This window comes from Otolemur garnettii, unplaced genomic scaffold, assembly GCF_000181295.1.
Source record: "Otolemur garnettii isolate 467f Iridium unplaced genomic scaffold, OtoGar3 scaffold00054, whole genome shotgun sequence".
NCBI lineage: Eukaryota > Metazoa > Chordata > Mammalia > Primates > Galagidae > Otolemur > Otolemur garnettii.
The window spans coordinates 540,584-551,246 of NW_003852449.1; the positions used below are offsets into that span (position 1 = coordinate 540,584).

Consider the following 10,663-nt stretch of genomic DNA (forward strand, 5'->3'; position numbering starts at 1 on the left):
AGAGCTGAGGTAAAAACCATGACTACACAATGCAGAAAGCAGAAAACAGCTGGACCAGGCACAGACACTGGCAACCGAATGGATAATCTATTAAAGACGCTTTTAGAATATTTCTGTCTGAGACGTGTAATCTGAACATTAGACAAACCCAAACTGAGGAATGATGTATGAAATAACCAGCCTGGGGCAGCGCCTGGGACTCATGGGTAGGGCACTGGCCCCATACACCTAGGGTGAAGGGTTCGAACCTGACCCCAGCGCTTTTACTCCCAGCTACTTGGGAGGCTGAGGCGAGAGGATCACTTGAGCCCAAGAATTTGAGGTTGCTGTGAGCTGTGATGCCATAGCACTCTACTGAGGGTGACAGAGTAAAATTCTGTCTCAAAAAAAAAAAAAAAAAGACACAGTCTTGCTCTGTTGCCCTAATTAGGGCACAATGACATCATCATAGTTCACAGCAACCTCAAACTCCTGGTCTCAAGTGACCCTCCTGCCTCAGCCTCCCAAGTAGCTGGGACTATAGGTGCCCACCACCATAACCAGCTAATTTTTCTTTTAGTAGAAATGGGGTCTCTCTTGCTTAGGCTGGTCTTGAACCCCTAACCTCAAGCAATCTCCCACCATGGCCTCCCAGAGTGCTAAGATTATCAAGTGTTAGCCACTGTGCCCATCCTCAAAACATCAAATTTTTAAATATCTGATTCTATGAAACCAGCATTCCCCTTCTGGATGTTCTCCAGTGTTCCAGGCTAATCAGTGGCTCGTATCAACACCTCCAAGCACTTTGATTCCCACAGCCGTCTACAGCAGCACATCTCTGAAGTCAAAACAGCTAGTTGTCCCTGAATCACAAGGACACATGAGGGTGAAATGCAGTGCGCCTATTAAAAGAGGGTGCTACCAACTGAACTGTGTTCTCCCAAAACTCATGTTAAAGGTCTACTCCAAAATGCTGGTACTTGGAGGTGGAACCTTTGGGAGATAATATGGGTTAGGTGAGGTCACAAGCGTGGGGCACTTGGGATAGGATCAATGTCTTTATAAGCGACTTCAGAGAGCTTACTCCCTCTCTGCTCTCTACCACGAGAGGACACACAGAAGGTGGCCATCTGCAAGCCAAGAAGAGAGAGCCCTCACTACAACCAGACCCTGCTAGCACCCTAACCTCGGGCTTCCAGACTCCAAAACTAAGAAAATAAATGTCATTTAAGCCACACAGCCTGTGGCATCTTGTTAGGTCTGCCCAAGTAAGTGCAGGTTTGCTGGTGCTTTACACAGACTATTCTAATAGTCTCAAATGGGGGACTGGACAAGAGACACAATGTGGGACTCTGCCACACAATGACCATGTACGTGAACATGCTTGGCACTATGTAAGCATTAGAAAAAAACATTGGCTCGGGCAGCACCTGTGGCTCAAAAGGGTAGGGCACTGGCCCCATATGCCGGAGGTGGCAGGTTCAAACCCGGCCCTGGCCAAAAACCGCAAAAAAAACCCCACTAGCTCTGAATTGAACATGGAGCCCTGGATTGGATCGTGCCACAGGAAAGGAGCACTAGCGGAAGGCCTGGACAGCCCAGCTGAGCCTGTGGTTAATGGTAAAATGATGCCAGCATCTTAGTTCTGACCAGCATCCTCCGCAGTTACAGAAGGGTTAAAAGGGGAAACAGGGCAAAGAGTATGAGGGAATTCACTTTTCAACTTTGCCATCAATCTAAAATTATTCAAAAATTTAAAAGTTTTCTTTAAAAGCGTTTTCTAAAAAAAGAGTTAACTGAATCAGAAAAAAATGGTGAATAAAAAATAACAGAGACTGGGGCGGCACCTGTGGCTCAGTGAGTAGGGCGCCAGCCCCATATACTGAGGGTGGCGGGTTCAAACCCAGCCCTGGCCAAACTGCAAGAAAAAAAATAGCCAGGCATAGTGGCGGGCACCTGTAGTCCCAGCTATTTAGGAGGCTAAGACAAGAGAATTACCTAAGCCCAGGAGATGGAGGTTGCTATGAGCTGTGACTCCACAGCACTCTACCAAAGGCCACATGGTGAGACTCTGTCTCTAAAAAAAATAAAAATAAATAGCTGAGACTAGGATAAACATCCAAACAGAAGGGTTAGGATCACAGGTGGAGCCATCGCATCCGGCTTTTTTTCTTAGCAGTCGGGGAGGCCAAGGCAGGAGGATCTCTTGAGCCCAGGAGTTTGGGGCTGTGATGACACCACTGCACTCCAGCCTGGGTGACAGAGAGAGACTCTGTCTCAAAGATAAGCTGGCAAGGGAGGGCCAACTGGAGGCATGAGAGAGGCAGCAGGAAGAGTAGGGACCAGGGGAGGAAGAGTTTCAAAGAGAAAGGCAAGGCCAAGAGAGCTGAAAGCTGCACAGTCAGTCCAGAGCCAGGGTCACAGAGGGGTGGGTGGGGTCAGCACTGCCCAGCAGCTGAAAGGTGTAGAAACCAGACTGCAGAGGGGCAGGGAAGTTCAGGGGCTCTCATGCTAGGGAGACCTCGCTGAATGGCACGGTGCCTCTGCATTCATCATGCCTTCCGTTCACACAGCATTTTTACATTTTCTGACTACTATTCTAAAAAACACATATAAAAAGAATATGGCAAACAGAACTTCCATGACTTCCCAGGAACCCACAAGGATTAGCCCTGCTCAACGCAGTTACAAGAGAGGACAGCAGGAGGGGCATGTTCTGCTAACTATAGCGCAGCAGACGTCAGCCACACACTCACTGCAGAGCCACTCACAGATGGGGAAATGTCGTCATCATATTTTTTCAGCTGATTCATAAATTCCAGATGCTTCTTTTCCTCCTCCAGTTGTGCCACAGACTGCTCGCTCTTCTGTAATTTCTGCTGCGTGTTGGCCAGCTCGTCCCGCAGCCACTGATTCTCCTGGCATAGACGGCGGACCTGCGCACGCAGCTTCTGTTTTTCTGACTCAACGGCATTCAGGTGATTTGACAAAGCCATCATGACCTGGGCAGACAGACAAAGACATGCATGCAGCTGAAGCTCACCGTCTAACGAGCATGCCCATCTGTGCGGTGTCCTGCGGGGGGCAGCTCTAGCTTATACACAGGCATTTCTCCAAAGTAAGAAAGTAAACCTGCCATTTATTTCTCTTTTCTCCTTCAGCTATACACTATTTAACGGGGTGTAATAAGAAATATCACATGCTCAAAACATCCAAAAAACCAATGTAGGGCCGGGTGTGGTGGCTCACGCCCGTAATCCTACCACTCTGGAGGCTGAGGAGGTTGGATGGCCTGATCAAGAGCAAGACCCCATCTCTAAAAATACCTGGGAACTATGGTGGGCACCTGTAACCCCAGCTACTCGGGAGGCTGAGGCAAGAGAATCACTTGAGCCCAAGAGTATGAAGTTGCTGTGAGCTATGACATCACAGCACTCTACCCAGAGAGACAAAAGTGAGACTCTGTCTCAAAAATTAAAAACAATGACTCAATAACTAAGAAAATGACATGAAGGTTATGTTAACCAGTTTGATGAGAGCATTTCAAAATGTATATGAAAACAGCACACTGCACCCCATGATTGCATTAATGTACACAGTTATGCTATAAGAAATAAAATAAAATAAAATAAAATAAAATAAAAAATAAAGGCTTGGCGCCTGTAGCTCAAGTGGCTAAGGCGCCAGCCACATACACCTAAGGTGGTGGGTTCGAATCTAGCCCAGGCCCACCAAACAATGACAGCTGCAACCAAAAAATAGCTGGGCATTGTGGCAGGCGCCTGTGGTCCCAGCTTCTTGGGAGGCTGAGTCAGGAGACTCGCTTGAGCCCAGGAGTTGGAGGTTGCTGTGAGCTGTGATGCCACGGCACACTACCCAGGGGGACAGCTTGAGGCTCTGTCTCAAAAAAAATAATAAAATAAAATCAGGTGTGAACAGTCACTTCTTCTATGAGAGCAGAAGCTGGTAAGCAGTGGCTCCTCTTCTGCTCCATTCAGCCCCTAGACTAAAGTTAAGAAAGAAGGCAGGTTTCAGTGTACTTAACTTTCCATTAAGTATACTGGCCAAGCCAGAAGTTACCAGGGAGAGAAAAAGCCTAGATGCTTTCATGTCTATGTTGAGCGTGTCAGAAACACAGGTGTAGCCAAAATATGTGAGCAATCTGGCCCTGGGGTACCACACAGACAACCAGTTGTGGCCCAGCATCCTGTCTCCCTTTCCTTCTTAGGCCTGAGGACTGGCACTGCTGAAATGGGAAGACAACATTTCCAGCCTTCCACAGGCCTGCATGGTGCATGTCCCTGGAAGGAAAGCTGGTAGCCCTGAAGGGACAAGGCACGCCCTTCCTGACCCTTCCCCAGCCCAGAATAGGGTCACGCAGCTGGAGCTGGAGCACCCTCAGTCCCTGAGACAGGCTGCCAGGGCATGGTGCAGACCAGGGCAGAAGCCCAAGAACCCCTGACAGCCAGGCGGCCAAGAACCATCCCGGACGGCCTACCAAGGTATCTGTCTTACATGTCTCTGTGCTGCCTAAGCCACTGAATCCTGCTCAAATGACATGGGTACCTCTACTCTGCCTCTGCTTTTTAAAGGTCAGGTAAACCCAAAGCAACAGCCATTTACATGTACACGGCCCACATGTGAGTGGGTTTCTGTTATGCTATAAGCATCTTCCCTCCACTTCAGTGAAGCTGCATCATTTCACACAAAGTCTCCGTCTTCCAGCCATCATGTTCACACTCGCGTCTGAGCCCTCTTCACTCATACCTGCGCCTCACTCAGCCCCAGCTCCAGCATCTCCAGCGACTTCCGGATCATGTTTGATTTCTCCTCCACCAGGTTGCTCTCGTCATCTTTCTTCAGACACTTCAGAGTCTCCAGTAAACTCTGCAGAATAGAGTTGTGCTCATTCTTCAGAGCTTCCAGGCCCTGGATCACTTGCTTTGTCTTAGAAATGATTTCGTCCTGCGTAAGCTTCTCCAACTTATCTTCCTTTATGTACACCATTGTGGACATGTTGTCATGCATTCTAGAACAAAAAAAGAAAAGGGAATGAGACATCACATAACAAGGTTCCTTCCTGTTAAGCCTTGAGTAAGGCAAACATTGTGAAAACCTTACACTGAGCATCATATAGGAAGAGAAGAGCTACGGGCATTTGTAATTTATGATCTTGAAATACCATATTCTGCACTGTTTGTTTTTCCTTTGCAGACCCATTTAACTACTTTTCTGGTTTATTTCTGAACTCCTTTTTTATGAACAACAGCAAGTGAAATTAACACCAAAGATTACAAGCAGCAAAACATACAAATGGCACTTCAGAAACACACAGCTTCAGTGAACAAAATCTTTTCTGAATGCTTGCAAACTTTTTTTCTCTTAATTAAATGCAGAAGGAACTCTAAGCCCCTGGTAATGCACTTAACCAGACAAAACCTTGAGAAGTGGTCACACAATTTGCAGAAGAAAGAAAAATCAGCCACAGAACGAACATGCAACAGTAAGAGGAACAGGAAAAAGCAAGCCCGGAGGACACACGGGGCCAGAGGTGGGGCAGGGTGGTTCTGTACAGGCTCTCAGATGAGGCGGCGGCACAGGGCCCAGGAAAACGGGCTGCTGTGTCTTGGACAGCCTTTGAAATACCACAGAGAGGAGAGGAGAAGGGAAAGAGCCACATGCACGGACCAGCTGTCAGCCAGAGAACCGCTGCCTGTGTGTGGCTTCTCCCTCCACACCTCTCTAGCTCTATGCCTGTCTTAAATCTCAGTGGTAAGTTTAAACAGGAAAGTCACAAGTGATCAAGAAGTCTCCAGCAGAGTGTGGGGTGGAGGCCACGTTACCTACTTGAGTTTTCACAGCACTGTCACTGTCTGAAACCTCATGGTCTCAGAGTCCCCTGAACGTAAGCTCTGCTAGAAAGGCGAGAATGTCATCTTGTGGGACTCTACTGAGTCCACAGTCCCAGGACACCTCTTGGCCAGGCAGCCCTCCTAGAAACTGCCGGGCTGGAAAGAAAGACCAAAGCATCAGCTAACTGCACACTGAAAAATGATTTATTTAGGCTCAGCGCCTGTAGCTCAGTGGCCAGGGTGCCGGCCACATAAACAGGAAGTGGTGGGTTTGAACCCAGCCCAGGCCTGCCAACATCAAAGACAACAACAAAAAAATAGCCATGTGTTGTGGTGGGTACCTGCAGTCCCAGCTACTTGGGAGGCTAAGGCAAGAGAATTGCATAAGCCCAAGAGTCTGAGGTTGCTACGAGCTGTGACGCCACGGCACTCTACCAAGGGTGACATAGTGAGAGACTGTCTAAAAAAAAAGATTTTTCTTTCTTTCTCTCTCTTTTTTTTTTTATTTCAGGCTCCTTTATTCCATGAATATTTAGAAAACATCAACTACAGACAAAACATTGACATAATCATTAAAGATAACATTGGGACAAATATATCAATTTTATGAGGAAACAAAAGCATTATCTATAAATCAATTATAAGTGTGCTTATTACCACCACTCCTAATAAAGTTGAAGATCCTAGCTAATACAATTATGATAACTTAAAAGTCCCAATGGTTTGTAAAAAAATAAATTTCATTACTTCCGAGTTACCAAGTTACTTGCAAGTTACCAAAAACAACAGAAAAATTCAGCAATGTAGCTAACTTCAAAATAACTATTCAAAATCAATTATATTCCTATGTAAAAAAGAATTACAAAATAATATTAGAAAAAGAAAGATAGCATTGTATCAGCAACCAAAATAGAAAGTACCTATCAATATAGCTTTAACAAGAACTGTGCAATTTTTTTTTGAATACATAATCATTCACTACTTGTTTGTAGTAGATTTTGCATGCATAAACATGAAGACTAAATTATTTTTGAAATTTGGAAGTTGTCCACAGGACAACTGTTTTTTGGTTGTTGTTGCTGCTCTGGGTAGAGTGCCATGGCATCCCAGCTCACAGCAATCTCAAACTCTTGGGCTAAAGTGATTCTCTTGCCTTAGCCTCCCAAGCAGCTGGGACTACAGGTGCTTACCACAATGCCTGGATATTTTTAGAGAGGAGGTCTTGCTCTGGCTTAGGCTGGTCTCAAACTCCTGAGCAATCCACCCAGCTCAGCCTCCCAGAGTGCTAGGATTATAGGCATGAGCCACCATACCTGGCCATCCACAGGAACTTTTTCTTTTTTTTTTTTTTTTTTGAGACAGAGCCTCAAGCTGTCCCCCTGGGTAGAGTGCCGTGGCATTACAGCTCACAGCAACCTCCAACTCCTGGGCTCAAGCGAGTCTCTTGCCTCCGCCTCCCAAGTAGCTGGGACCACAGGCGCCCGCCACAATGCCCGGCTATTTTTTGGTTGCAGCCGTCATTGTTGTTTGGCGGGTCCAGGCTGGGGATTCGAACCCGCCACCTTAGGTGTACGTGGCTGGCGCCTTAGCCGGTTGAGCTATAGGTGCCGAGCCCACAGGAACTTTTTCAAAACTCCATACTACTAACAGAGAGCCCAGAAAACAAAGGAACAAAGGCCACCCCTCTGCCTGACCACATGCTATTCAGTGTCCCGCTCACTATGTGCACAGCTCTCCAACTCCACAGTAGCACACCCTCGCTGTGTGCAGGCCGGGACGCACTGCTGAGTCACATTTTTGCCAGAAGGCCTCCTCTGTCCTGCTCAGCAACACACTCCCAGTCTGGGACACAATATGTATCTGCTAAATGAGTGGATGAGACATTTTAGGAACAGTTTTCAGCAAACAAGATTAAAGTGCTGATCTCAGAATCTCTGAGGCTCCAAGAATGAAGGGGCAGGGTCCCCAGAATTGGTGTCACTAGAGCAGGAAGAGGTAAAACCTGAGGCCTCCTTTCCCACCTCTGGCAGCAAAGCATTTACTTCTCATATCCAAATAATGCAACAGGTATTCTTTTACCTTCCCCAAACTAGCAGATGTAAGCATTTCACTAAAACTTACTCTAAGCTGGCTCGGCGCCTGTGGCTCAAGCGGCTAAGGCGCCAGCCACATACACCTGAACAGTGGGTTCGAATGCAGCCCGGGCCTGCCAAACAATGATGGCTGCAACCGAAAAATATCCGGGCGTTGTGGCAGGGTGCCGTAATCCCAGCTACTTGGGAGGTGAAGGCAGGAGAATCGCTTGAGCCCAGGAGTTGGCGGTTGCTGTGAGCTGTGATGGCACAGCACTCTACCCAGGGCGACAGCTTGAGACTCTGTCTCAAAAATAAATAAATAAATAAATAAATAAATCTTACTCTAAGCCAGGCGTCCTCAAACTAAGGCCTACGGGCCACATGCAGCCCACTTAGGACATTTATCTGGTCTGCCAGGTATTTTTGCCACCACTGCCTGTCCTGCTTAGCAGCTGACCTAGGACCCGCAGTCCAGCCCTCCAACAGTCTGAGGGGCAGTGAACTGGCCCTGTTTTAAAAGTTTGAGGACCCCTGCTAAGCTAAGTGGTGACAAGGGGCTCCCCCCAGGGACCTGCAGTCTAGCAGAAGTCACACTATGCAAACAAGCACACCAGAGATAAAGGCTCTAGACAGGGGACAGGGGGTCAGAGCACCGGGAAGGGCACTTCCGGGCGAGGAGGACAGCATGCAGAAGCAGCAACATCCCAGGCTAGCCAGGCTTACAGACAGACTAGCTCTCAGCAGGCTCCAGAAGGGTAACAGCAACAGAGCAGAGATGCACAGCACCGTCAGCTGAGCCGCTGCCTGCTATTGTGGATGGACCTGGTACCAAGCTAGGGGAGCAGAGAGGCATGACAGCATGAGACGCCTGCCCCTGCCCGCCATCATGTAATACAGGAGACTCTCCTAAGAGAGGGGACAGACAGGGGCTATGTGTATGCTGCCTGATGTCTCTCCACTTATGGGCTAAACCAGGTGACCAAAGGTCGGGGGGGGGGGGGGGGTGGTTACCTAACACGGTGCTAAGGCAGGCAGCTATTTATAAAAATTAAAGTTATACTCCTACCCTCACCTTACACTAACACAAAATCCAGATTAAATAATTAACTTTTTTTGAAACGACTCACTGTGTTGCCCAGGCTCCTGGGCCCAAGCAATCCTTTTACCTCAGCCTCCCAAGTACCTAGGTCCACACCCTGCTTCCATGTCTAGACACACAGACACTACTGCATGACAACTGCCTCCAGCATCCAGCACAGTAACGTGCTGCGCAGTCGGGGCTGAGGCCACACAACCAGCCCCGGTGTGCAGTGGGCTGGTCCCTAGAATGGCTCAGCAAACCCCATGGTGTGTACATGATGATGAAACCAGCTAGCAACACATTTCTCAGAACACTCCCACCATTAAGGATGACAGACACATGATGGTATCAGGTTGACACTCTGAACTGAGATGTGTGGCCACTCTGTCCCCTGCAAGGAAGGGACTGAGCGAGGCAGCACGAGGGAACCTGGAAGACCCCCCAACCCTCAACTACCACTTGGTTTGTAGAAAATGGCAAACAAGTCTTTGTCTCCAGAAAGGAGATGGGTGGCTTCTCCTCTGAGCAATCTGAGCAGTCCCAAATAGTAACATCCATCCATCAGCTCAGCAAATGTTTACTGAGCCACTACCACAGGCCAGGCACTGCTTCAGGCACAGGGGTAGGAATTTACCAAAAAAATTTAACAAAAGGGCTGAGTGCAGTGGCTCACACCTGTAATTCCAGCACTCTGGGAGGCTGAGGTGGGTGGATCACCTGAGCTCACAAGTTCGAGACCAGCCTGTGCCAGAGCAAGACTCTGTCTCTAAAACTAGCTGAGTATTTTAATGGGAACCTATAGTCCCAACTACTTGGGAAGCTGAGGCTAGAGAATCACTTGAGCCCAAGAGTTTGAGGTTGCTAAGCTGTGATACCAAGGCACTCTACCAAGGGCAACAAATCAAACTCTGTCTCAAAAAAAAAAAGTATATACACATACATAAAATAACGTTTTTAAAAAATAATTTAAGGGCTTGGTGCCCATAGCACAGTGGTTATGGCACTGGCCACATGCACCAAGGCTGGTGGGTTCAAACCTGGCCCAGGCCAGCTAAACAACGACAACTGCAATAAAAAAATAGCAGAGTGGCTCGGTGTCTGTGGCTTAAGCGGCTAAGGCGCCAGCCACATACACCTAAGGTGGTGGGTTCGAATCCCCAGCCCGGGCCCACCAAACAATGATGGCTGCAACCAAAAAATAGCCGGGCGTTGTGGCGGGCGCCTGTAATCCCAGTTACTTGGGAGGCTGAGGCAGGAGACTCGCTTGAGCCCAGGAGTTGAAAGTTGCTGTGAGCAGTGAAGCCAGGGCACTCTACCCAGGGGCTCAGCTTGAGGCTCTGTCTCAAAAAAAAAAAAAAAATAGCAGAGTGTTGTGGCAGATGCCTATAGTCCCAGCTGAGGGACTGGAAGGCTGAGGCAAGAGAATGGCTTAAGCCCAAGAGTTTGAGGTTGCTGTGAGCTGTGACACCATAGCACTCTACCAAGGGCAGCATAGTGAGACTCTGTCTCAAAAAACAGTAATAATAAATTAATTAATTAAAAATAAAGATAAAGGCTCAGCGCCTATGGCTCAACCTGCTAAGGCACCAGCCACGTACACCTAAGGTGGCGGGTTTGAATCCCCAGCTCGGACCCGCCAAACAACAATGACGGCTGCAACCAAAAAATAGCCGGGC

The 10,663-nt window shown here is 48.1% G+C and overlaps 1 protein-coding gene across 11 annotated transcripts in view; it reads right to left on the bottom strand.

The window, feature by feature from the left end:
- The window catches only part of KLC1 (kinesin light chain 1), a 129,059-nt gene that overhangs the window by 45,376 nt on the left and 73,020 nt on the right, over window positions 1-10,663 (bottom strand). For all 11 annotated transcript variants that reach the window (XM_023514511.1, XM_023514510.1, XM_023514509.1 and 8 more), the window contains 2 exons: window positions 4,747-5,008; window positions 2,751-2,981 (listed from right to left, as the gene is read on the bottom strand). In XM_023514511.1, coding sequence (XP_023370279.1) covers window positions 2,751-2,981; window positions 4,747-5,008 — 493 coding nt within the window. The remainder of the gene's footprint in view (window positions 1-2,750; window positions 2,982-4,746; window positions 5,009-10,663) is intronic.